The following is a 27731-nucleotide window of genomic DNA, read 5'->3' as shown; positions in this document are numbered from 1 at the left end:
AAGATACTAGAGTGGTTTGCCATTTCTTTCTCCAGTCCATTTTATGAAAGAGAAAACTGAGGTAAATGGGTAACTTGGTGGTGAAGTGGAGAGAGTGCCCAGACTGGAGTCAGGAAGACTCATCTTTCAGAGTTCAAATCTGGCTTCAGACACTTACCAGCTGTTTGATCCTGGGCAAGTCACTTAAACTTGTTTGCCTCGGTTTCTTCATTTGTAAAATAAGCTGGGGAAGGAAATGGTAGACCATTCCAATATCTTTGCCAAGAAAACCCCAAATGGTGTCATGAAGAATTGAGCATGACTGAAAAATGACCAAATGAAAAAAAAATTACGTAGAAGAAGGAAAGACTCTAATAGAAGTGATAATGGCCAACTCTTCCTTCTCTTCATCATAGAAACTCAAAAGTAGCTCAGTGAGAGTGTATTCTCCTTGGATACCTGGATTTTCTTCCATGACTTTGTTCTTGTCTGTGACTATCTACTTTCCTAGACTTTCTGCAGGGTGAAGGGTAAAGAGCATTTGGCTTGCTGTTATGGGTGGACTAGGGTAGCAGATGAATGACTTGGGTGTTCTCTGATGTAGGAGGGTGCGGGTGGTAGCTGAGGAGGGGAGGTGAACATTTTGAGACTCAGTGGGCCCTCATTATCTTCTCTTATTCTATCCTCAGCATCCCTTCCAGATGTTTTCTGCTGCCAGTTTCAAATGGCCCAAGAAGGACGGAATTGTAGAGATCCCATATCTTTTCTCCAGTAAATATGGTAAGTAGAGGCCCTGGGCTGCTTCCTAGATGTTGGGAACCTGGCAGAGTGATGTGGGCAGCAAGCCGGGAAATAATAAAAAAAATTTGTGGCTATTTTACTTATCCTGTTTGGGTCATTCTCGGGTCTCTCTTATTTCATGGCTCTATGCCTGGTGTTTCTTTGTCTTCTTTTTCCAACTCTCTGTTCACCTGGACCTCTTCCTACACAGTCTTACTAAGGACTTTCCTAGTGATAGTCCTTCTACAGGCCTCTCTGGGCCTCGAGAAGTTTTAAAAAAAAATTATCGTTGTCGTCGATCAGTTGTTTCAGTCATGTCGGACTCTTTGTGATCCCATTTGGGGTTTTCTTGGCAAGGACACTGGAGCTGTTTGCCATTTCCTTCTCCAGTTCATCTTACAGATGAGAAAACTGAGATAAAGAGGGTTAAGTGACTTGCCCAGAGTCATACAGCTACTAAGTGTCTGAAGCCAGATTTGAACTCATAAAGATGAGTCTTCTTGGAAAATTAGAACTGGAAGGGGCTTGAGAAAATATCTAATCTGGTTCTCTCATTTTATAGCTAATATGTTGAATGACAGGATCAGTTTCCAAAAATATCTTAATAGGTTAGAATTCAACAAGATGAAAATGAACAGGGAAAAATGTAAAGTCCTGCATTTAAGTTAGAAAAAAAATCAATATGAAAAGTACAGTATGTCCAAGAATGTGCTAGAGTTGTCTTGAACTGACTCTATAGAACCTGGCATTAGAGAATTTCAATATGAGCATTTACACCTTGGAAATTGGTAAGTGTTCCAAATCAGGAGTTGATTTATTGCTTTGTTGATTGTCTCAGCTTAAGAAAGTGAGGGGAAAATGTTAATAATGCAGATTAAACTAAAAGATTTTGTTTACATTTTTTGATAGTCGAGTTAAACATTTAGTATGGCTTAATGGCAGTTCATATGAAAGACTCATGGGTATTAGCTGATATCAGGTTCAATATAAGCCAACAGTGGGACTTATAATTATAGTGTATACCATTCTCCTTGTTCTACTTTCCTTGTTTTATATCAATTCATGTTTTCCCATGTTTTTCTAAGTTTCTTATATTTATTGGTCAAAGGACTAGATGTTTTCAGTGAAGCCCCCAAAGTCTGGGACTGTATTACTAGAATGATAGTGTTAGAAAAAGGAAAGTAATCATCTCACTCTAGTGGTCTGATCCCATTTGGGCACCAGAACTGGGTTCATTCTGGGTGGTACTTCTGAAAAAGGACAAAGCTAAAATGTTCAGAGGTCATTTGCTAGGATGGTGAAAAGTCTGGATGCCATATTGCAAGGAGGAGTTGGAGGAGTTAGAGATGGATGGTATGGAGAAGAGAAGAAGTAGGGGGCCATGATGTCCATCTTCAGCATATGAAGGGATTTCAATGAAAAGAGGATTCTGGTTCGTTCCAAAGGGCAAGACTGGTACCAATGAGTAGAAGTCATAGCAAGGTAGAATTCAACTCAGTTATTAGGAAGACCTTAGTAACAAGAGCCGTCCAAAATTAGAATGGGTTGCTCAGGAAGCACTAAGTCCTCCATCACTCCATCTGGAAGTGTTCTAGCAGAATTTGGATGACTATCTGTTGTGGCCTTGAAGAAGGAATTAAATAACAAGGGATTGAACTACATATCCTCTCGGGTCATCTTTAACTCTGGGACTTTATGAAACTAAGGCAAAGAGGATTCCAGCTTGCTCAAGATCATAGAGCTAATTAACTCCATGTATCCTGATTCCTAGGACAGTGTTCTTTCTCTCTTTTCCACACTACCCTTCTCTGAGATTCCATTTTGGGAGGTTTTTTCCCCTCCCTGCAAATTACCCTGAAAATGTGGAAGGTGGGGCAAGGGCTTTGGCATTTGAGGTGAAGGTAAGACACAGATGCTGAGTCCTCCATCTGTTTGGTGGGGATGCTAAAGGCAATTCACATCTGTGTTGTCTTCCCTCTAGATCAGCCCAGCCGGGAAGTCATTCTGGAGGCTTTTGCTGACTTTGAGCACTTCACTTGTGTTAGGTTTGTTCCTCGGACAAACCAGAACGACTTTGTTTCCATTATTCCTATGTCTGGGTAAGTGCCTCTGATTGGTGGGTAGGGGTGGGATTCAGATGACCCTTTATAGCATCTGTTCTTTTTTCCTCCTGGTCCCATTCCCCCATATCTTTCCATGGAGCTCCACAGGTGTAGGATATGTGAGCAATAATCTAATGGCTAAGCCTATCGTCTTCCCTACTGTCCCCTAAGGGTTGTTTCCTAGATCTGCCTAACAGCATGAGAGTCCAGACATGTACTTGTTGGGGGAGGGGCTAGTTTCAGAAGGGCAACTAGGTGGCAGAGTGGATAAAGTGCCAGGTCTGGGATCAGGAAGAGCTGAGTTCAAATGTGATTCCACACACTCGCTATGTGACCCTGGACAAGTCACTTAACCCTGTTTGCCTCAGGTTCCTCATCTATCAATGAATTGGAGAAGGAAATGACAAGCCGCCACCTCAATAGGGGTCACAAAGAATCGAACATGACTGAAATGTCTAAACAACAGCAAAGTTTCAGGAGGAGGCCTTGAGAATTATAGTAATAGGATGTGGAATCCCCAACCTCAGGTTCCTTGGAACCACAGGAACCAGCTGGAAGGGACCGGGTCCAACTTCCTGCTTGGAAGATAAATTACCTATATAATATTTCTGGAAAATGGTCAATCCAGGTTGCAGAAGGTTCACTCCCTACCTGTGTGACCTTGGGGAAATTATTGAACTTTTCTGAAACTTGGTGTTGGGGCCAGAAACTGGGAAAGTATGAATTGCATTCTCTCTCTCTTTCTTTCTTCCTCCTCTCTCTCCCCCCTCTCTTTCATTCTCCTTCCCTCTCTCTCACTCTCCCTCCCTCTCTCTGTCTGTCTGTTTCTCTCTCTCTCTCTCTCTCTCTCTCTCTCTCTCTCTCTCTCTCTCTCTCTCTCTCTCTCTCTCTCTCACACACACACACACACACACACACACACACACACACACACACACACACACACACACACACACACACACACACACACACACACTGCCACCAGCAGTAGCTAGGACTGCTGTGCAGACCTGAGGAAGCAGAGTCTCTGAGTGGTCCATTGTAGCACATGATGCCAAATAGCAACCCTGACCTTGGTCATTGGCAATAAGTGTGGGACCCTATGCAGTGGCCTGTAGTTGAAAGAACTGTAGAGGACAAGAGGGTAGTGGTCCCCTGGCCTTCAGCAGCCCAGGCTTTGAAGAGGATAATGACTTTGAACTTCATAGACAGTAGCAGGATGATGGACAAGGCAGTGGTGCCCTGGCCTGTGGCACAACAGATCTGATATTGGTGACAATGTCCAGTGGGAAAATTGTTGTGCTTTACAGGAGCTCTGAGATGATGACCTTGTGAGTGTTGCAAACAGCAGCTTTGATGGCGCCTGTAGTGTAGAGAAGAGGACATCAGGAGCCCAATTTGCAGGCATTAGAAGCTTGGGACAGTAGTGTGGGCCCCAGCCAGCCATGGGAAGGCCTCAGGAGCAACCTCTGGCACAGAGTGTGGGCCAGCCTGGAGCAGCCTAAAGCCTAGCCTAGTGGCTGGCAAATGTATCAAGTCCATATGAACCTTTTTTGCCCTTTTGACGGTAACCCCTCAGCATTACTGCAAGGATGGAGCATGGACTATTGTGCTATGAAACTGACTTTTATGACTCTAGTTCCCTATGATATTGGTGGCTGGGGGGAGTAGTGCTACATGCCAGGAAGTGATGAGGTATGAGTTAACCCCTTAAACTCCCGTAATACCAATTAGCATTGTAAGTGAGGGATCTGTGGCACAGAGCTGGGGCAGTTGGGGTTAATTTTGCCCCCAAGTAGATTAATCAGGGACCCAGCTGTGGGCTCTTTGGACAAGAGTAGTTGAAAAGTTGCTTTCAGACTGGTCAGGGAGTTTCTGAGACCTTCATTCCTCCAGGGATTTCCTTGCTGACATCTTTTTAACCTTGGCATTGGCTTTTATTTGTTTTTATCTTTTGGTCTGTTTTTAGACTGCCTTGAAAATTGTTTCTACCCGAGGGTATCAGCACGATTTTAGCAAAAAGATTGTTTATTCAGACCCTCTGGCTCTGAGTGGTGTGTTGTACCAGATACAAGATAGTGACCTTGACAACTGGTTTCCCTTCTTTAGAGTGAGGGCCATGGATCATATTATAGCCAAAGCGAGTTTAGAGATCAGTTAGTCCAATCTCCTCATTTGACAGATGAGGAAACTGCGGCCTAAAGAAGTTAAATTAATCTGTTCAAGTCCACAAAGGTCAGTAGGCATCAGAAGTAGGATATGAACCTGGGTCCTGTGGCTTCAGAATCAGTGCTTGTTCTTTTGTACCAGACTACCTCCTTTTATACCATAAACTTTCTTTAAAAATATTTTCATCACTATTTCCATGTAATTGGTTTTCTTTGTCATCCTACATATTTTATTTTATGCATTTAAAAACATCCTTGGGGCAGCGAGGTAGCACAGTGGACACAGCAACTGCCCTGGAATCAGGAAGACCTGAGTTCAAATTTGACCTTAGATACTAGCTGTGTGACCCTGGGCAGGTCATTTAACCCTGACTGGCTCAAAAAAAATAATAAAAATATTCTTTTGAGAAGAGGTCTATTGACCTCACCAGACTCATGAGGTCCGTGACAGAAAATGGCTTAAGTGATTGATGAAGTCCCTTCTTTAGTGATCCTACCCTATACCCGGCTCAACCCCGGTCCCTCTTTTGGACAACTTTAATGAAGACATTCGTCTTCATATTTTGCCTCTCTCACTGTGGGCAAGTTTCCTCTCCTCTACCTGGGATGAAGTGATTCTTTGGTACTCAGGCTACGAGAGGAGGGCCCACTCTGCTTTTTCCCATGGTACTTTAGGTGCTTCTCCAGCGTGGGACATAGTGGTGGGATGCAGGTGGCCTCTCTGGCCCCCTTCTGCCTCCGGAAGGGCAAAGGCATCGTGCTCCATGAGCTCATGCATGTGCTGGGATTCTGGCACGAGCATTCCCGAGCTGATCGGGACCGTTACATCCACATCTCCTGGAAAGAGATCCGACCAGGTGAGTCCTGCTGCCAGGGGCCAGGGCCAGGGCTGTTGCACATGCACACTTAGCCCGGTGGGCATAGAAAGCTTAAACTTCAGCTTGGGGAGAACAGTTAATAGAAACGGAGGCAATACTTGTGTGAACCCTGGAAACTCCACTTGGGGACCTGGAATCAGAGAGTTTGACTGGTCTTTTGTACTTCAGACAGTGAGACTGTCTGCCCCATTTCTAGCACACAGCTAAGGAGGTCTAATTGCTGCCCCTGACTATCCCCCTGTGGGTTACTTTGGTCAAGATGAACCTTCCTCTTCTCTCTGGCTAACATCTATGCCAGGATCATATTTAATTGGTGTGTGTGTGTGTGTGTGTGTGTGTGTGTGTGTGTGTGTGTGTGTGTGTATTTGTGTGTGTATTTGTGTATCCATGTCCATCTTCCTACTGAGTTTTTAAAGCAGGGGAAGTATCTTATCAACACCAAATATTTCAATGTTTTTTATGTGCAGGGCACTATCCTAAGCATTCTGGGGGATATAAAACACTAACAATTCAACAAAAATTTCTTAAGTGCCTACTATAAGTAAGGTGCTGTGCTGGGCATCAGGGTGCAAAGACAAAAGTGAAATCATCCCTGCCCTCCAGAAGCTTTTGATTTACTCAGGGTAACACAACAGTATTCAGATAAGGAACAGGTTCAGAGACTTAGCCAAGATTACCTGTACTGTAAATAAGAATACAGAATGAGATAAGTAATTACAAAGTAATTTCAAAAGCAAAAGAACATTCACAAGGTAGAGAAGATCGGGAGAGCCCTTCAGATGGGTAGCAGTGAGCTTTGAAGGAGACTGAGGGTTCTAAGACACAGGAGGGGAGGAGGAGGAGTATGCCAGACATGGAGGACAAACTGTGCAAGGCTGAACAGGGACAATCCCGTGTGAGGGTCAAACAGCTAGAGGGCAGTTTGAGAAGAATTAAGGTTGTATGAAGGGAAATAATATGAAATAAGACTGGAAAAGCAGGTGGGGGCCACAGAGTAGAGAGCTTCCAGTGCTAGACTAGGGATTTTGTATTTATCCTGGAAACAATAGGCAACTGCAGGGGACACAAAAACAAAAATTCAAACCTGCAAACAGTCTGTGCCTTTAAGGACAACTCTTTAAGGCACAATCCCTGCCCTCCCGTTGAAGGTCTCGGTTTAGTTAGCATGGCTTACACAGACACACACAGACAGACAGACAGACACACACACACACACACACACGCACAGGCAGACAGACACGCACAGGCAGACAGACATGCACAGGCAGACAGACACACACACCAAAGAGTGACAAAGAAATGATAACTAATAAGTGGTGTAGCATTTTAAAGTGGAAGAAACGATCACTGTAGGGTGGGGTAGTCAGGGAAGGTTTTCTAGGAGAAGCAGGATTTGAGCTGGGGCCAGAAGAATTCAAAGAGTGTAGGGAGAAGAAAAGGAAGACATTTCCTTTGTGGGGAACTACAGAGAATGGAAAATGTGGCCCATCTGGGGGACAGTGAGCACTCTAAATTGACTAAAAAGAGAGTTCTCATAGGGGAGTCGTAGGAGATAGAGAGCACACTGACTCAAGGAGGCTGGATTTTATCTTATAGACAGTGGGGAACTATTGAAGGTTTGTGAGCAAGTGAGTGACAGGATGAAAGTCAGTGTTCCATGTCTTAGAATACTGAATTCAGAGTTAGAGGAACTGGGTATGAATCCCAGTTGCTCTGAGATTCAGTCACTTTCTCTCTTTGAGTTTCTCCTGGTCATCTATAAAATGACATGTTTAGACTAGAACTAGTGACTAGGTGATCCCAAATGCTCCTTCTATCCGTGATGCTATGAAAAGAGTGAATTAACTTGGTGCAGTATATAACGTAGGAGCCTGGCTTATACTGTGGAGAGACTGGAGGAAGGGATTTCAACTAGGCAACTACTAGAATAGTAAACTACTACTCCTACTACTCCTCTTACTAATACTACTACTATTACTAGCGCTAACACTGCTAGTATTACTATTACTACTACTATTGCTGTTACTACAAATACTATATTGTAGTATAGTAGTACCGCTACTAGTTATAACTAGTACTACTAAGTTATAATAGTAATAGACCACTAATATGAGTGGATGAGATTGTCGAACATTGAGATTCAACCCAGTGGGGAAGTAGCTAGGGTAATTTATAATCTACCTTTTTTTTTTTTTTTTCTATTTCCTCACTCATGGTCATTCCCCCACTGTCTAACATACTGATACTGGGGTACTGTCTCCAGAAAGAAGTGTTCCTTAAGACCTAGGCCCATTAGGCAGTGCTAAGGGCATGGGAAGGGGGAGGATCTGATCTACATCTGTCTCTTTTTTGGCTTTCAGGCTTTGAAATCAACTTCATCAAATCCCAGAACAGTAACATGCTGGTGCCCTATGACTACACATCAGTGATGCATTATGGGAGGTGAAGATTCCTTGGTTTTAATAACTTGGTCCTTGGTTTTGATAATCTCAGGTAGTTTTTTTCCCTATCCAGACCTCTTCCCTAGGAAGTATGGGGCTGTGAATTAGGAAACTCCATAGAACTAACCTGATTGTTTTCTTCCTTCCTGGCCACTGGTCTTGACAAACCTGTCTTGTCTTTCTGTTCTCATTTACCCACATGGGACTCTCAGATATGCTTTTAGCAAGAATGGTAACACTACCATTGTGCCACTGGCTGGACCAGACATCCCCATTGGTCAGCGGTGGAACCTAAGCACTTCAGATATCGTTCGGGTCAATAGGCTTTATGAATGCAGCCAGACCGTGAAGGATTCAGGTAAGAAAGAGGAATGAAAGGGAGAGAAGCCTACTAGGTGGCTGGCACCTAAGCTTACATGGAAGGGATGGGGAGCAATAGGGTCACTCATCACTCTGTGGGGAAAAAGGAAAAGTCAGGAGAAATGCTTTGGATAATGGAGCCAGAATGAGAAGAGGTGTCCTGTAGAAGCTATCTAGACCAATCATCTTCCTAATATAGGGACCCTTCTCCAGCACCTTGGAAAGTAGTTCTGTTTGAATATTCTGCTTGAATACTTACGGTGATAAAGTGCTTCCTTCCTGAGAAGACAGCTTATTCTATCTTAAAGAGAGTTAATATTTTAAAAGTTCTTTCAAATTCTACCTTCCTTCAACATCTACCCTCATGTCCAATGGATTTTCCTTTTTTTTTTCTTCTTAAGAGGCAGTTGGGGTTAAGTGACTTGCCCAGAGTCACACAGCTAGTAAACGTCTGAGTCTGGATGTCCAATGGATTTTCATAGTTATATGTAAAACTGTACACCCTAACATATTCATTGTCACTTTTCTCCAATATTAAAACTATTGCCTTTGTGTAAAACATGATTGTCTTTCTGCAGTATTCATAGGATCATACCTATTAGGTCATATTTCCATCACTGTGTTAAAAGCTCAAGTAAAATTTTGATTAAAAAATGCATCTATCACTGAGTTGTAGATATCTGAGGCTATGCATTATCTTTCTTGATTTACTTCCTTGTTTTCCCCTGAGATTTAGGAGATACCCCACCCACTATAGTTCTTTCAGTCATGTGTTCTTCAGAGGTTCCAATTTTACAGTTTTATTTGGACATTTTTCTTCTGTCCCCCTTGAATTTCAGTTTAATGTGCTTTTGATAAGGTTGGTGAGTCTCCTGCCAAATACATTTTCTGCCATCTTGGTGAGAGGCCCTTCATCCTTTGCCAAGGGCTTATCATTCTGGTATCATAAGCCATAATCCAGCAAATAAAATCCTACTTAATACCACTTCCTTCACTTATCAGTTCATAACCATTTGGGAACAAATAGAGAACTTAATTGCAAAAAGTTGGAGGGAACCCCAAAACTATCCTTGTTCTCCTCATTCTGTCAAAAGCTGGGATTTTGAGGAAGGGGACAAATAAAAGCTTTGTGCCCTTACTTTCTTTGTCTAGGGCTGGGTCAATCCATGTTTGGATGCCAGCTTTTGTGCTGAGGAGCACTGATATAATGGGAGGATGGGGCATATGGCTAGGCAGATTTGGCCCCATACTTGGTCTGAGTATGGATTTCTGTCTGGCATAGACCTCACTGTTCACTCTGTTTGTTCCAGTCTAGACTTGCAGGGGGAGCTCCCTGTCTGAGAGCTGAGAATTGGTAACCAGAGATCAATACCCACTGCTGTACAGTGAACGTCCTATCATGGCATGAGACTTGGATAATAGCTTTCCTCTATTCAAAAATCTTCAGTGGTTCACTTTGATATTATAAGAAATCCTTTGATTTGGTAAAGGAAAATGCTTTCCTCCCATACACATGTAAAAATCATGCAAGATTCCTTGAAACGGGACAAGCACAGAGGATACTTTGTCCAATGACTCTCCAATAATTAATACCAAAATGAAGCCTAAAGCAGGAGGCATATACTTGCCAAAGGTGTTTATCACTCTAATGGATGTTATACTTCACAGAGTCCAAATGGAAGAAGGGATACTCTATGGTAGCATTGCTCAGACATTTCTGTTTGCAGATGACATTCTGTTGATTGTATCAAACCATGGAGAATTTCAGAATTTCCTAAATAAGCGCCAGTCACCCAAGAATTTGGAAGGAAAAATTATGTGGAACATTTCTCATAGTATGATATACAGTTGAATGGATAACTTAGAGAACTTCTCTCCCCCTCTCCCCCTCTCCCCCTCTCCCCCTCTCTTCCCTTCTCTCTCTCCCTCTCTCCCCCCTGTTAAAGACCTTACCTTTAAAAGGCCAACATCTCCCACTGCATCCAGAGCTAAGTCCACTTGTTCTGAACCTTATTTGCCCACTGCATTCAGATGACTCTGGAGGAGAAAGTGAGGCTGGTGACTTTGTACAGCCCTACCTCACTTAAATCCAATTCATTTGCATGTCATGGCATCATCTCGCTGATGAATGAATGACAAACAAGACCAACCAACCACCATCACTACCACCACCACCACCACAACTCTATCTAGCCTATAAACTTAGATTGATGATGAACTCTTGCTAGAATTGAATAAGTGATTAGGTTGTATTGCATTGGGGAAATTATATTGTGCTTTTAACAATTCCAAGTTTCCCCTTGGAACAATGATATATTTTTTTTTAACACTGCTGGTTTTTTCCCCTTAGTGATACTATAGATATACTACACTATAGAGATACTATACTATACCATAGAATGTCATGATTTCTGTGAGTCACAGGGCAATGGAAAGTATGGTGCGCATGAACAGAATGTTGAATGTTCCCAGTGAAGAGTCATGTAGCAGAGGAGTGGGGAACCTGTGGCCTCAAGGCCCTCCAGCGTACCCTTTGACTGAATCCAAACTTCATAGGACAAATTCCTTAATAAAAGGATTTGTTCTGTAAAACTTGGACTCAGTCAAAAGACTGCACCCAAAGACTTAGGAGGCCACATGTGGCCTTGAGCCTGCAGGATCCTCACCTCTGATAGGAAAAGCGGTGTAATGTAGAAGTATCAAACTCATGTCCTGCGGCCAGCACATGGCTGGCAAAACTCTCAGCAAAACCAACCTGAAATGTAATTAGGAAATTTTTAACAAAAATAAATAAAAATGTAATACACCATAGATCATGTTAATTTCTGATTTTCTAAGTCCATATGAGCACAGGGATCTGTTTCTATTTAAGTCTGACATCCTTGATGTAAAGAATACCAACAGAGCTACATGAGGCCAGCTCTGCTCTGGAGGTTTAACAGCCTTAAAAAGAAAGGCCAGTCTAGAACAAAAGATACCCTGGGGATGACAGAGTACCTCAATACTCTAGGTCATGTCAGAATTGCACCTAGCAATTGTGGTCCCTGGAGCAAACAACAGAAAATATGGTGGCAAATCAACGTTGTAATCTATGGGGGAAGCCAGGAGAGGGGGTGAACTAAGAGATCTAAATAACTTGTCCAGGATCACATCTAGACTATGTATAAGGGGCAGGATTGAATCCAGGTCTTCACGACTTTGAGACTAGTTCTCAATCCTCTGCTTATGCTGCCTCTATAAAAAAGAACTGAGAAATAATTTAACATCCAGTTGAGCTAGAGGGGTGAAATAGTTGCCATAGTTCCTTGCTGCTGAAAAAGGAGTGAATATGTAAAATCCTGGGGCCCTTTAAATTTTGACTCCCTGGGGGAAAGCCCAATCCCTCACTCTAGTCAGAGATGTTGCTTGGTCTGGTTGACTCCACACTTACACTGTTGTCCTCCTGCAAAGTCTTTTATGTGTGCCTTTCTCCTTGTTCTTTTTCAGGCCCTCACAGTGAAAATAAGGAGAATCACCAAAAGTTGGGGGTGCTGGACTTAATCAGCCGAGATAAAAAGAAGCTCCATCCTACAGAGGCCTCTTTGGAGGCTCTCCCCTCCCTGAAAGCTGTGAGTCGGCCTGAGGGAGGAGATGGGGTATCTCCTGGCTGGCCTGTTGCTCCTCACAGCGATCATCCTTGGGACAAAGAGGTGGCAAAAAATACCTGGCCCACCTGGCTTATCTTGGCTTCTTCTCCTGGAGCAGCCCAGTTACCGGAGTTATTCTCCCCCTCTGAAGCAGTCCCTCAGGAGTCCATGGAGAATACACCCATTAGCTTAAACCACACGGAAACTACTCGGCTTGTGAGTGAACCAGTACCAAGAAGTACTGTCCCTCTCCTCACAGTGCTTCCCCAAGGGACTATGACCAGTTTTCCAGAATCCAAGCTGCTGCCTGATACCCATAATGGTATTCTAGTAGAAATGGGAGAGAGAGGTGGATTGCCTAGCACACTGATTCCTAGTACGGGGGTCTGGCCTGAGGGCACAGTTCCCTGGCCTTCTGGGAAAGCCTCTTTCTCCCTTGAGTTACAGAGCTTCAGCCCAGATTGGAGAGCTAGACCTGACAGTACTAGGGCAGATATTCAGACCTCCCACCCCAAACTTGGCAGCATCCCAGGACAGCTTCATGGATGCCAGCTGTGCTACCAGAAGGAAATGCACTCAGCTCCTACTGCTGGAGGTGAGGTCCTGCCAAGTGGAGGGAAAGGGTTGCTCTGGCGCCTTCTGAAGGCCTTGACCATGGCATCAGCCTCCAGGAACTTGCCAGCCATCAGAGGGGTCAGAGCAGGGGGTAGAGATCAACTCCTTTCTGCAGAATTGAGAGGAGATACTACTTTGCCTGAGACTCTAGGCATGGTGTTCCCTGCCCGTGGGACACACAACCCAGAGGCCCCTGAAGAACCAGCCCGGATGCTCATGGAGGAAGAAAAACTAAAACGGTTAGCCTTCAGAGATGTGACCAGTATCCCAGACATACCAGTCAGTCATGAGCCCTCACCAAGCTCTAGCCAGGGCAGTACCTGGCCCAGTTGGGAATCCAGGCACAGGAACCAGCTGATCCCAGAGAAGAGTATTCTAATACAACAGCCCAGGAAGGACAATTCCTCCAGGGGTCATGTGGGAGTACATTTCTCTGGGGTGAAGTCTTCATCCAGCAGTCACAACCTAGGTTGGCCATCAAGCGTGTCTCCATCACCAAGAGGAGGAATTCCTGCTCTAAGGAAGGTAAACAGAGGTTTCATGGTTCCAGTTACTCTAAGCCCGGGCATTGCCAGCAGCGGCATCAGGGAGGAATTTAGACGTGTCCCTTATACTAGTCCTCCAGTAGAGAAGGCATCATTCATCTCTCCAGAGGGGAAGCTTCATTCTCTAGGGATCCAGGACACCCAAGGCGAGGGGGTACTTCTAAGTACCCTGCCAACAACCAACCATCAGACTCCTTCCTCCGGTCACATGGCACTTGGCCTTTTCTCAAAGTCTCAGACTAACAAGATTCTAGCTCAGATGAAGTCACCTCTGCTGGCTGCCTTCATTCAGACCTTTCACCTGAGCCATCTGATGGAAGATGTCACTAGTAACCACTTTATTTTCCCTGTTCCTCCAAGAAAAACCCACTACCTGGGAACGGAGACTCCAGATGAGGTTTTTACAAGGTCTGGAAGAGCTCCCCCTGAGGTCAGGACCACCACAGTTGATGGAAAGGAAGTGAGACAAACTGTCTCCCCGTTTACTGTGGGGTCAGCATTTCCTGAAAGGGAAGTGGTCAGCCCTGCTCTCTCTGTAAATCCAATCCTGTCCCTGGAGGATTCTGGGAACCAAAAGCCACATTCTTCTGGAAGAATGAAACAGGGGGGCCTGGGAGTAGCTGGAAAGAATTGGATTCCTTCCTTTGCCCCTCTCAGATGTCTCTCTGGAGGGATCCAGCTTTTCCTAGAGGGATCAATAATCCCTCTGTTTCCTGTGGAGCCTGAGAGAATCCCAACTGCATGTAAATCCAAGGGAACTTGGACTTTTCTGGCTCTAGGGGTGGAGAAAAAGGTAGCATTCTTTCTTTCCTGCATCTCCAACTCCAGCAATGTCACACCGAGGCACCCCATGCCTTCACCCCAATCTTTAGAGGATCCTCAGAGCCAAACTTTTTTTCTTGTTGAGGCCAAACCAGAAATACTAAGGCAACAGAAGGTTCCTGATCCCAAGTCTGCTGCATCAGGAATTTGGCTTTTAAAAAGTCCATCAGATCTTTTGAGCCTGGTGCCCCTTGGGGAGTGCCAGGGCCTAATTAGAGTCAGAAAATCGGCCTATTTTCCAGAACCTGAGTCTGTAGAGAAGGAATATCTCTCTGCTTTTGATGAGAATCCCTCTTCACCCATGGTCCTGCTCCCACAGGCCCTCAAGACTCAAACCCTTTTCTTGGATGGATCAAAAGAGGACAAAGGAAGGGACCAACTTGGAATTACATCTATTCCTTTGATTCAGACAAAGGAGACAATGGCCCATTCGATGAGGGATGGAGTAGCACAGACCCTGGAGAAGGAATATGGAAACTCAAAAAAACTGGGAGGCAGAGACCCCAAATTCCCTCCCTTCAGGTTTGGTTTTGACAATGATGCTCTGCCCTTGAGAAATTCTTCCTTAGGGCCTGATTCTGTCCAGGGGATATCTGATGCCAAGACCCTGCCAGCTCTGGGGATTGAAGGGGTCAGAGGGACACATTCACCTTTAGCTGCTTCGGGAGCTGGGCCTGAGACAGTGGAGTGGCTGCATGAACGGGGAGTGGCTTGGACAACAGTCTTCCATGGGGAGCCCAGGGCAAATGAGGGGCTCCCAGAGGGCAGACTCAACATTCAAGGCTACCCCAAATGGCTGTTTCTAGGACCCTCACTTTTCCTGACTGGGTCTGGGATGGAGCCTGAGGTTACTCACAATGAGGAGGGTAGAGAAGAAGGTAAGACACCTTCCCCGAGCTCCTCAAGGGCTGGACATGGCAATGTGCCCTTGACAGATTACTTCAACTCCAGGAAGCCATTTAGTGAGAATCTGCTTCACCATATGGCTTGGGTGGGGAAGCAGGGGGTCCAGAGTAGGCCTACTGATGATAAAGAACATATCAGCCAGTTCCTCTCACATGGGAGTCTCCCATCTGTAGGAAGGGAAGCTGTCTTTGGGTTCTTCACCACTCTTAGAGCAGAGAGAGGAGCTGAGGAAGTTAGAAACATGGTAGGGAAAAGTAGGAGTCTAGCTGTGTCCTCTGCTGTCAATTCTGAAAGAACTAAGTCAGCCTCAAACCAATTACATTTTGTCAACCTATCTTCTCCGCTGGAAAGGCTGGACCAGACTCTAAACCCCACAAAGACTAGGCCAAAAGTTCATGGTTTCCAAGGAGGGAAAGGGGAACTGGCTTCTTTTTCTCTAGTGGGTAGCACTTCACCTTTGGTCAAAACTTCTGATCTCAGCACGAGGCCCTCCCCTTCCCTCTTCTCACCTCTTTTCCAGCACCTACAGTTCGCTAGGATTGATAAACTGTACACAGCTGCTCCAGTCACAAGGAAAACAACCACTGGAGGGAATATACAGAAACAGATCTTTCCCCTCCAGAAAAGTGGCTTTTTTTGGGGTCCAGGAAAGGCTAACATTGGTCATCCTGATTCAAGGACTCCTCAGACCCTCCAGGGGCTCCAGTCCTGTGACCAGGCAAAGCAGGGAAGAGACTGTGACCAGAACCAAGAAGGTCCTGCTTCTGGGGATTCATCAGGGAACATCAACTCTCAAGGTCCAAGGCTGGGCTCTGTGCCCCATGCAGGCTGGTTAAAGCCTGTATCTTTAGTGAGACTGAGAGCACAAAAGCACAGCTCTGAGCCGGAGGCTACTTCTGGGCATTCTTGGCTCTGTCTTGATGGAGGCTGCTGGGAAGTCATTTTTCGAGCCCTTGACTCTTTCCAAGACCTTGAGAGTCTACTGGCCAGAGTCTTTTCCTCTAGGTCAAAGTCTCTCTGGATGGAGGCAGCAGGTACTGCCTCCATCAAAGATGTACAGATACCACAGGTAGGACTTGGGTCTCTGCAGCTGCCACCTCATGCAGAATCCTTTCATCCAGACTGGTTCACACAGTCTCCAATCACAGGGCCCCATTCTATGGACAAGTTCTCCTTGAGGCCTGTCCTTCCTGGGAAAGGGACAGACCCTTGGTCCTTTGACTGGTTCTGTGACTTTGAGACAGACTTCTGTGGGTGGCAGTGGAATGGTACCGGTGCTGCCTGGGTGTTTGTTCAAGGCCAGAACAGCTATCCCTGGAGTGGCAGCCCCACCTTGGAGAGCTCCTGTCATTTCCCTGGAGGTAAGTGGTCTCTGAGGCTGTTATCTACTTATATGAGTGATCATGTATCCTGAGCATGAGAGAACATGGTCTGAAGAAAACCAGGGATGACTGCTAAAGATGCTTAACTTGTCCAGCTCAGTTCTTCCTCTTAGCGTACATCTTGTAAGTGGAAACCTGTGTTTAGTGGGAGGGTGAAATTCTGAGGGGAGGCAGATGGATGTCTATTAGTAGAAAGAGCACTGGGTTCAGAAGACCTGGTCTAAACCCTAACTCTGAAACTAAGTGTGATAAGTCACAGCTCACCCTCAGTTTACTCGTTTATAAAGTGGGGGTAATATTGGCTCAACCTTTCTCACAGGGTTGTTAAGATCAAATGAGTTGACATAGCTACAAAAAGTGCTTTGTAAACCTTAAAGCACTATATACATGTTAAATTTCCTTTCTCTGCTGAGGGGAGGAGGTGGATATGGCAAGGTCAATAAAGACCGCTGTGAACCTCTATAATATTTCAGAACATTCCCTTCAAACGAGACCTCCAACTTTCCTGCCATTCAATACCATTTGTTAAACCCACAAAGTACAAAGGCCTGTGTTTGATGCCAGTGATGATACCAAGAAAGTCACATTTTAATCTAACCAAAACCCTTGATTCCTTTTCTTTTTCTTCTTATACACAGAAGGTTAAATAGGCTCTGGGGAAAATAACCCATTTTACAGATGATGAAAATGGACGTTCAGAAACAGTAATGTGCCTTGTTCAAGTTGACAAAGCTAGTCATTTGAAACCAGGTGCCTGGGCTCCCAATTCAGTGATTTAAAAAACATTTTCCCTTGTCTGTGTCTGTTTCTTTACTTGTAAAATGAGATCAAGAACAAAGGATTTCCAAAATGATCTTTAATGTTGATGTTTTGGGATTTTGTGGTGCCTGCCTGATGGCCAGTAAAAATCCTAAAATTTTTTTATACTGGAAATTCTAGGTCTTTAACAGTTTTCTGTTTTTTTTCCTTGTCTTCTTCTATGCCCCAGGAAACCATCTGTCTCTGGAGAAGCAGACATCTCCACAAACAGTCCCCAAAGCTGTTCTGATCAGCCCAATCTTGCATGGAGCCAGATGGGTTCGATTTTGGTATGGTCCCCTACAGCCGGGCATGGGTAGGTGTCAAATATAGCTGGGGGACCATGGTTGTAAAGCATCCTTCTAAGGGTACTTCTGGATGGCATTCCCCCATCTTTCTGGACTGGGGTACAGTAGGATGGGAGCATTTAGTCCAGATCTCGTTGGGTGTGCTGGCTGCTACCTGAGTCTATGTGAAGATCACCATCTCTCTGGTTCTTTGAGATGGACTAACTATCACCTAGATTCTGTTTGGAAAGTAGCAGCCAGTTGAAAGCTGAGACTCTTTTCACCCTCTCTGGGGGCATAGAGTATCACAGCCCTTATTTCATCTGGCTCTATGCCTCCATTTCAGAGGGATTCAAGACCTTGGGCACCTCTTCTCAGTGTGCTCTGCTTGGGACCATTGTGTCTGGGGATGATGCCTAGAAATAAGATACAGCATATATAAAAGTACTGTGCAAACCTTAAATGATAACTATTATTAGTAATAAAAGATTTTGCATACCTTAAAGTGTGATATAAAGCCCATCTATTAATAATAGAGCATATGTACACATATATACTATATATCTTATGTGTTTATGCCTACTACATATACTACATATATGTGTCACCTATATTCATATGTATGTGTATGTCTCTGTCCATTCTACTCCATGAAACAAGGGGGCAGAAGTGGTGTGCTTTTGTTACCTAAGACGGCAAGAGGCAAAGAGTATACACACATGCATGCACATATATACGTTAATATTTTATACATACATTTCATGTAACGTAACATATGTATATATTTATATATATGCAAATATATGCACAGAATATACGCTTAATATATAGTATGCATAATATATATACTCTATAAATATATATACTCTACATATATAGATAATATATACTCTATAAACATACGTATTTATTTATATATATGTATATATAGCTTCTTCCTATCTTATGTAAGGTAGGCATATATATCACCTCATTCTCTCTTATTCCATGAAGTAGAATGGACAGAGACAGACACAGGGAGTTATTAGTGTCCAACTTTATACAATGATTGAAACCATTCCAAACTTGGCTTCTGCTAAGGTGTGTGATCTCTAAGAGTCCCTGATTTTGATCTCCTTCCAAGGAGGTGGGTTTCTTTGACAGGAACCATTAGTGTCTATGTCTACTCTCGGGCTCAATTTGGGTGGCATCTAATCTGGTCCAGTGCGGGGTACCGGAGCTCATCCTGGAGCTGGGTGGAAATGAAACTGTGGGCATCACGGAAGTTACAGGTGAGTATTTCACTCGTTATTATGACTGAGAAGCTGTAGACATGGGTTCTGGGACTTCAGTCTCCAAAGCTTTGGGAACTTTGGGAAACTAAAATATAATTCACCATTTTCTTGGGGGTTGGACATATGTGTATTGGGTCTTTTAGGAAGAACTGAATCAGAAAGAAATAGGTAATTAAGTTATTGTCTAAAGGAATATCCCCTGGGAGGAAAAAACCAAGGAAGTGTGTATCTTGAACTCTGAGTTTAGTGGTTAAGTACAGAGAGAATGTAGGTCTCTTTAACCACAAGATAACTGGTGATTTCAAGAGTACTTATGATTCTCTAAGGATGTTTGGAACCATGTAAGAGAAGAGGACTAAAGAGACAGTGAAGGAAAAAGAGCTTTAAAATGTAGACCAACATAATTGATTATGAGACTTCTTGTACATTTTTTTTAGGACCTTGAGTATCTTTCTCTGTATTTCTCTACAGGTGATGGTGGAGGGGGTTCAAGGCCCAGAAGATGGTGCTCATGTGAGCATTGATAACCTTTCTGTCTCTAGCCACCAGTGGTCAAAAGGAGAAACCAAGCTTCCTTGCCATTCCTTTAAGAAAACCCTAAATAAAGCTTGAATTAAATAAGTTCTGAGGGATCATGTTTGAGTTTCACCATTAAGGAGAACTTCCACGTTAATTTGATACACCTAATAATACCTACTATATGCACAAAGAACATGCTAGGTGTTGGGAATATGAAAACAAGATAGCCGCTGACACTCAAAGAACTTACATTTTATGGGGGTTTCTAAATAAAATCAAGATATTTTGAGAAGTTAGGATAGATTGACATAGGGGAGATAGTAAATTAGAGGTGATGAGAGGCTGAATGAGGGTGGTGAATATAGAGGGTAGATCAGAAGAAATTGTTGAGGTAGAATTTACAAGTTTTGACACTTAATTTGACAGATGAGGAAGAAGAAATTCATGGATGGTCCTGAGGTGATTGGGAGGATAGCAGTGTCCTCCACAGGAGTAGATGTCTGGTGTGTCCCCAGACTGCTGTATCTCTAGTAGAGATCGTGAAAGCAAAGCATCCCATTACCTGGTCCTTCTACTATTACCTTTAGCAACTCAAGTGGATGTACTTGTTAGTGTCTTATACTAACTGAACAGATTGTGCTACCTTTAGCTTAAACTGTAGGGAATGTCTTGAGCTTTGCCCTCCAGGGCAAAGTACTCACTGGTATATTTTCTTTTTCTTAAATATATAATTTATCTTTCAGTTCTCAACATTCACTTCCACAAGAATTTCAATTCAAAATTTTCTCCCCCTCTCCCACCCCAGGATAGCATGCTCCCTATCCACCCCTCTCTCCAGTCTGTTCTCCCTTCTTTTACCTTTCCCCCTTCTTGCAATACCCTCCCCTGTATTTTCCTGTAGGGCAAAATAGATTTATATACCCCATTGTCTGTATATCTTATTTCCCTCACTGGTATATTTTTGAGAAGAGTCCTGAGTAGAGTGCTGCAGAACCCTTACCCGTCTCAGAAGCTTCCTCAAGGTACAGGTAAGAATATGCATATATGAGACAGTGATATGATTTGATAGATGATCAAGGGTCAGCAACCTCTCTTCATCTGTTAAAGAGGAACAATTCATTCCTCTACTACCTACCTCATGGAGGTGGTTATAAGCAAAATGCTTTGTAAACGAGACCAGAACCTGTGATTTCACTGGTACAGGAAAATCCAGGTGAGGAAAGTCTAGCAACGCAGGTCACCAACCTCTCTGCAATTTACACTTGTCCACAGCAGTTAGAGGGCAGCTCGCTGGCTCACAGTGGATAGAATGCTCAGCCTGGAATAAGTAAGACTCCTCTTCATGAGCTCAAATACAGCCCCAGATGTTAGCTTTGTGATCCTGGGCAAGTCACTTAATCCTGTTTGCCTCAGTTTCCTTATCTACAAAATGAACTGGAGAAGGAAATGACAAACCATTCCAGTATCTTTGCCAAGAAAACCTCAAATGGGGTCATGAGGGGTCAGATATGACTGAACAACAACTGGAAGAAGTGTCTTGTTCTGGGGCAAATAGCCAGTATGTGGCAGAAGTGGGATTTGAACTCAGGTCTTTATCTCCTCTATCAGCTTGCTTCTCATTTTGTAAACTTGAAAACCTTATAAAAATGTAAGCTAGGAACTGTTCTTTCATAGGAATTTCTAGTGTGGACATGAGTGCAACATCCTAGAAGGGGATCTAGAGGAAATCTGGTTCTTGGCCACTTGCTGTTGTGAACTGTTCTTTCTTCTTGGTGGATTAATACCTGTTTCTATAAGGAGCGTCATGTTTTTGTTTCAGGCAGACATTACTGAGCTTCAGGACGTACAGTAAAACACTGACTAATCTGGTCCAGGCTCAGGATTAAGAGGGTGGTGTCTCAACAGCTTCAATATCAGCTCCATCTCAATTATGCTGGCAAGACCGGGGCCTGAGGCAAGCAACACAGAAAGGGCCCTCAAATCAATTTAAGACTAATGGAGTCATTGTTGGGGGTGGGAGAGATCCCAGGTGCTCACGTCTACGTTTGAACAAGGAAATGGACTGGGAAACCTTGAGGCTTTTGATGGTGGTGGGTGAGGGTGGAAAAGAAGAAAGCCATCTGTTGGCTTCCTATTTTAACAAATTATTTTGCTAACTAGTTGCTAAACTGAATTGTTTCTAGTTGTTAGAGCATGGCTCCAGGGCAAAGTACAGTCTGCCACCTTCCTCCAACCCCCAAAGGCAAAGTTACAACTTTTAGTCCCAAAATTAGTACTTAATCATCAATGACCCTCCAAGGCTCAGACTGAGCTGTGGGAAGGACACGCAGTGTCTGGCTGAATATAGTGGGGAGCTGGGTGTGGGCTGAGGGATAGATGCAATGGGAAGGCTGTTAGGGGTGTGCACCCGCGTGTGTGTTGGGGCTGGGGGTATCAAGTTAAAGACATTCTTTTAACTCTTCCCCTCCACCCCATTAGTATCTACCACTGAGACTAACACTCTTCCAGATGTGTTTAAAGTGTTTTGCAGAGACTGCAGGGGACTACAGCTGCAGAGTGTTTCTCTCCCTCACCTATAGGTGGTATGGGGGTTGGGGAGGAGTTACTGAGTGAGAGTGATGTGGACTCTGCTTCTAGGGCTAGGACAAAGAACGAAACCATCCTATTAATTTTTCTCCACATTACCTTCCATTTGCAATCACTACACAGGAAGACAGGTCATCCTCTTCACCTATCCTTACTATGAATTATTAGGGCTGTTTCTATGGGACCAGATCAGCACATGCCTTATCTCATTTGTCCTCAGGCTGGGAACAGGGAGTATATTCCTCAGATTCTCGGGGGAGAGGGCAGGAGGTCCTGAATAAGAAGGGAAACTGAGGCATGAGCTTGGGGAAGAGAGGAAGAAAGGTCACCCAGGGAAAATAAATGGGAGCTGCTTTTTCTTTGCTTCTTAAGATCCCATTTGAGGGAGAGAGAGGAAAAACTTGGTTGTGCGACCTGGGCATCTCTCTCGTTGCTTTTATGGACTGGGGGTGCATCTAAACGCCCAAGAAGGGATGAAGTCTTGCCCCTTTGGGCGTCTGGAGACAGCCCCAGTCTCGGGGGGTGGGGGGGTCCTGGGCGCTCCGAAGGCAGCAGGGGGCGCTCTCTAACCGGCGATCTAAAGGGGTCTTGGGCTCAGCCTGCGCTCCACGAGGAGGTGTCTGGCCTAGCCCTGCAGGGGTGGTGGTCTCCCTGCCAAAAGTCGGGTGGTTGTTGGGGGCTGGCGCTCACCAAATCTCCTGGATCCCCAGAGCTTAGGCAACACAATAGGGTGCAGGTTGCCTCTCCCCAGGCCCCCACGCTTGAGGAGGCTAGATGGGTTCCGCCCGCAAGCGCAAGCCACCCACTTCATGCTTCCACGCCCCGCGCTTCCAGCGGCTCCCCCCTCTCCCTACGCCCCTTGCATGGGGCCGCCCAGTCGGCAGAGATGGCCCGGCCCTGGCTCCTCGTTCCCAGCCCTTCTCCCCACACCAGCCAACCGCCTACACCCTCCCGCCCCACCTCAACTGACTGACCTCTGCAGCCATACGTCCGGAGCCCCCCACTCCCCTCGAACAGTCTTCCCCGCATTCTCCCCTTCCTCGAGCCCCACGGCTGCGGGCAAACTCGCCACACCCAATCCCCTCCCTCTAGGTCCCCTCGCTAGTGGCCCCCCAAAAATAAGGATGAGGGGAAGGGCGCAGGCGGCAGCGGAGCTCCCCAAGAAGAGACTGAGCTGCTGCTGGCTCGGCGGCTGTCCGCCCTTTGGCCAGCCGTGCTCACCTTCTCCCCACCTCTTCCCTTCCTCCATCCCTCCCTCTTCTTCATCCCTCCCTCCATCCCTCCCTCCCTTCCTTCCTCTCTTCCTGCTCCCCCCCACCCTCGCCTCCCCCAACTCCTTTCCTCCCCTCCCCTCCGCGTCTCCTCCCTACTCCGTCTCCTCCCTTTCACTCCCCCTGCCCGGGGCTGCCTGCTCGGCTGCCTGCCTGCCAAGCCTGCCTCACTCGCCTGACATCACGGCTCCAGCTCCGCTCAGGGTTGGAAAGGAGAGAGCCTGTCCCTATCACAGCGCTTTTGGGAAGGAGCAGCAGATGCTCGGAGCTTCCCCCTCACTGCCCTCCTACCCCTAGCCCACCAAATCTGGGCTTGGGACAGCCTCGCCTCCGGAGGTCGCAACTTTCCCCAGGAGTAGAGCGCACGGCTGGGGCACCCCAAAAGAGAAGGGGCAGAAGCCCCCAGGAACTTCACAAACTTCTTTTGGGGCAGACCAGAGGGAACCCAGCAACCTAAGCCCAGAGGAGGATGTAGAGCCGCAGCTACTGAACAAAAAACTGTGCCCTCGTTCCTCTCCACCCCACCTCCGACCTCTAGCCAGTCATGGGAGCGGGGTGCTGCGCTTGGTCCCAGGACGGAATGGGCTGGTCCTCCAGGTCTCTGGCTTAGCCCCTGGGGTGCCAACCCCAGGGACTGCCCCCTTCTCCAGTCCCCCGCTGCTGGATGTCCGGCTTTTAACTCCAGATCGTCCCGCAGAAAGGCGGCAGGGCTGGCGCTCACAGCCCCTCCCTGGCAATTCCCTTTGGACCACTCCAGTCCAGTGCTATGGATAGCCCAGAGCCCTACTCTGTGCAGGCCACTGCGGCCATCGCAGCCGTCATCACCTTTCTCATCCTTTTCACCATCTTTGGCAATGCACTAGTCATCTTGGCGGTGTTGACTAGCCGCTCCCTTCGAGCCCCACAGAACTTGTTTCTGGTTTCTCTGGCTGCAGCTGACATCTTGGTGGCCACCCTCATCATACCCTTCTCACTGGCCAATGAACTGCTGGGATACTGGTACTTCCGACACACCTGGTGTGAGGTCTACCTGGCCTTGGATGTCCTTTTCTGCACCTCCTCCATTGTGCACCTGTGTGCCATCAGCCTAGACCGCTACTGGTCAGTGAGCCGTGCTCTGGAATACAACTCCAAGAGGACCCCCCGAAGGATTAAGGGCATCATTCTCACTGTCTGGCTTATTGCTGCCTTCATCTCACTGCCCCCACTCATCTACAAGGGTGACAAGGGCAAGAAATCTGGAGGCCGACCCCAGTGCAAGCTTAACGAGGAGGCCTGGTACATCCTCTCCTCCAGCATTGGTTCCTTCTTTGCACCCTGCCTCATCATGATTCTGGTCTACTTGCGGATCTACCTAATTGCCAAGCGCCGTAACCGCCAGGGGCCCCATGGGAAGCCGGCCCTCAGTGATGGGGACACTGGGCCCTCTGGCCCTGGTGGAGCGTCTGCAATATCTAAACTACCATCCTCTGTTCTCTCAGCTGTGGGTGAGGCCAATGGACATTCTAAGCCTCCTGGGGAGAGAGAGGGTGGGGAACAGATTGGAGACCCACCTTCCACAACTCCCAACCAGAGCTCTGTGGGGCCAGAGGATGTCAGTCATAGGCAGGAGGAGGAAGAGGAAGAAGATGAGGAAGGAGAAGAGTGTAGACCTCCAGCCCTTCCAACTTCCTCCTCTCCCCAAGGAACCCCAAACTTTCAGCCTCCCCAGGGCTCCCAGATGTTGGCCACACTCCGGGGCCAGGTGCTCTTGGCTCGACAACCTGCCTCCTTGGGGCTGCAGCCATGGAGGCGTAGGACCCAGATGAACCGAGAAAAGCGCTTCACCTTCGTGTTGGCCGTAGTGATCGGAGTCTTTGTCCTCTGCTGGTTCCCTTTCTTCTTCAGCTATAGCCTAGGAGCCATCTGCCCTCAGCATTGCAAGGTCCCTCATGGCCTTTTCCAGTTCTTTTTCTGGATTGGTTATTGCAACAGTTCCCTTAACCCTGTCATCTATACAATTTTCAACCAGGATTTCCGCAGGGCCTTCCGCAGGATCCTTTGCCGCCAATGGACTCAGACAGCTTGGTGAATTGGGGTCCCAGTTAGGGTCCTTGAACCTGCTCTGTTTTAAATAGTGGAGCCATCAGGCTGGGTAGCTCCCAGTGGCCTTTTCTCTCTACCTGGTACCTGATTGTAGCCCTAAGCTCTTCAAATCCCCCTCTTCTTGATCAACTGGGATGCCTGTTAAGGAGAATGTTATGTGTGGATGAGTGTGTGTTTGTGACTGTGTGTGTCTTGAAGCATAATTTTATTTTTCCAGAACTTGATGGGATGGAGCATTTGCTTTCCACTCTATGCAGAGGATGAGGCAGAGTGAGATCAGGATCAGAGGTCAGATCCTGGAGAAGACCTCACAATGGAAGAGAGACAGCTTCTTTTCTCAGCCCTAGAGTCCCCAGTCAAACTGGGTACCTTTCCCTTCTTAGGGAACCTGGCTTCCTCAATCAGCCTTGTCTGAGTTCCCTGGGAGGGCGCTTACCTGGGCATGTTTCCAAAGAGCAAGGAAGGCCAGACTTGAACATTTCCAGGGAAGGCAAATATCCGAGGCTGTAGTGGAGCCATATCCTCCCTCCCCAACAGTGCCCACTGCCCTGCAGGCCTCTGAGGATTGTTGGCGGTTTTGTATCCTGGCGTTTCCCTTTTTTCCACCCTTCCTTTGGTTTGGGGCTCCTTTTCAGGAGAGCCTGTGCTTTGTTCCTTCGACTAGCTCCCCTGTGGGAGTCAGCATGCCCTGCCTCTGCTTCACCCAGTGAACCTGGATCATAGGCACTTCCCTACTCGGTGCCTCAGTCTCTCCCCTCTGCAAAAACGAGGGCAACAATAGCTTGCCGCCTACTCTCAGCAAGAAGATGAAAGGGTTTGCAAAAAGCTTTGAGCTCTGTGGGGGAACAGGCTGAAGAAATAGAGAAATAGAAAATGTGATTATCCGGTGATATAAAAATCTCCTTTTCTCTGTGTTTATCACCACCTGTCTTCCTATGGAATTTAGTTCTGTGCCTGTGTCGTATGAATCCCTACCCCAAACCCAGAAGCCAAGAGAAAGAAAGAAGAGAGTCACTCCTTCTTTTAAAGGGTTTCATTGAAAATGTGCTCCTCTTGCCTCCAAAGGTTTGAGTTATTATTTTGCATGACAACTTCTTGACATTTCACCTGAACACTAAGAGTTTCTTCTGCTGCTTTTGGTCCCCCGACACTGGATAAGTCTTTTGTCATCAGTCAGGCAAATTATTTCCCCTAAGATGGCTAAAAATACCCAGTCTGTGGGAACAAGCTGAGAGGGATGGATGATAGATGGGTGTCAGAGATTTCAAGGGAATGGGGGCTGTGTACTGGACTGGACTGCTGTTGTCAGAGCAGGTGAGGGGAACTCCACATTTCTTATGGAAGTACTAGCGAAGTTGAATTCCTGGGGCCCAGGAAGTCCTGGCCTTTGGAACCTTTCACCATTTTGACCTCAGCATGTACACTGGGATCAGCACCATTAGAGACTGAGTTTTGTGGTTCCGCACCTCTGTGACTGGGAAGTCTCAAAGCAGCTTATCGTCTGACTCCTTCCCAGTCTCTGAACGTGGTGTGTGGTACAACTGAGAGTATATGAATGATATCCCCAGTGCCCTCCCAGGGGAGTGCCTGACTATCTGCCTATGATACAGAACTCCTGTGGTAATGGACAACTGGAGCCCATTTGGCTACTCAATTCCTAGATGGGTGTGGGCAGTTCTGTAGGTCTGGCTGCCTTCTAGCACTTCTGTGGTCTTGACCTCAGACTGATGCTTCTAGGGAGCTTTGGTTTTGGTGAAGAGAAGAGAGGGATTGAAGAGGGTCTTTGGCTTAGCAAAGTGGGGATAAGAAGAGACTAGATAAATGGGCACCACCAAGCCCAGAGAACGTCTTCCTTGGGAGGAGACTGGCCTTGACTGTAGCAGTCAGCAGGAAGGTGAGGAACATTCCCTGGGTGTAGACATGACCATTATTGTGGAGCCACAGAATATGGGAAGGGACAGCCAGGCAACCTAGGCTTTCCGCTCTTGTTATTTGTGCCCCGTGGCATTCTCTTGTTTTGTCCTGACCCAGCAACGCCTCATGCAGGTGTTTCTAAGAAGTCTGAGTTTTTTTTTTAAACAATAAAGGATATTTTTTAATAAGGAAGTTGTGTGCTCAATGCCCAGGAAACTGCTAGGAGACTATTATGCCCATTCTTTCCCAGCTCCCAGCACTGAGGTCTCAGGGCTTTGAGTGAGATGAAGAGGGGGCAGCTCTGTTTTTTTTCCCTAGGCCCTAAGTAGCTCTGGGAAACCCCAACTTTATGACCAAATTGGAAAGGGAATTTAAGAACAGTGGGAAGACAAA

General features: G+C 46.1%; 2 protein-coding genes across 2 annotated transcripts in view; both read left to right on the top strand.

Moving 5' to 3' along the window:
- Positions 1-19584, top strand: part of ASTL (astacin like metalloendopeptidase) — a 34957-nt gene extending 15373 nt beyond the window's left edge. The window contains exons 4-12 of the mRNA XM_072634771.1: positions 669-759; positions 2741-2858; positions 5705-5886; positions 8268-8349; positions 8561-8706; positions 12195-16583; positions 17593-17718; positions 18833-18960; positions 19435-19584. Coding sequence (XP_072490872.1) covers positions 669-759; positions 2741-2858; positions 5705-5886; positions 8268-8349; positions 8561-8706; positions 12195-16583; positions 17593-17718; positions 18833-18960; positions 19435-19575 — 5403 coding nt within the window. The 3' untranslated portion in view covers positions 19576-19584. The remainder of the gene's footprint in view (positions 1-668; positions 760-2740; positions 2859-5704; positions 5887-8267; positions 8350-8560; positions 8707-12194; positions 16584-17592; positions 17719-18832; positions 18961-19434) is intronic.
- A 4377-nt stretch (positions 19585-23961) lies between these two features.
- Positions 23962-27530, top strand: ADRA2B (adrenoceptor alpha 2B). Its single transcript, XM_072634774.1, has one exon. The coding sequence runs from the start codon at positions 24106-24108 to the stop codon at positions 25408-25410; it is 1305 nt and encodes a 434-aa protein (XP_072490875.1). The 5' UTR covers positions 23962-24105; the 3' UTR covers positions 25411-27530.
- The last annotated feature ends 201 nt before the right edge of the window (positions 27531-27731 follow it).

This window comes from Notamacropus eugenii, chromosome 1, assembly GCF_028372415.1.
Source record: "Notamacropus eugenii isolate mMacEug1 chromosome 1, mMacEug1.pri_v2, whole genome shotgun sequence".
Lineage (NCBI taxonomy): Eukaryota > Metazoa > Chordata > Mammalia > Diprotodontia > Macropodidae > Notamacropus > Notamacropus eugenii.
Note: the sequence above shows the minus strand (reverse complement) of the source record. Positions and strands in the feature narration are given on the sequence as shown.

Coding starts and splice junctions, on each gene's coding strand:
- ADRA2B (XM_072634774.1), top strand. CDS start 24,106: ATGGATAGCCCAGAGCCCTACTCTGTGCAGGCCACTGCGGCCATCGCA.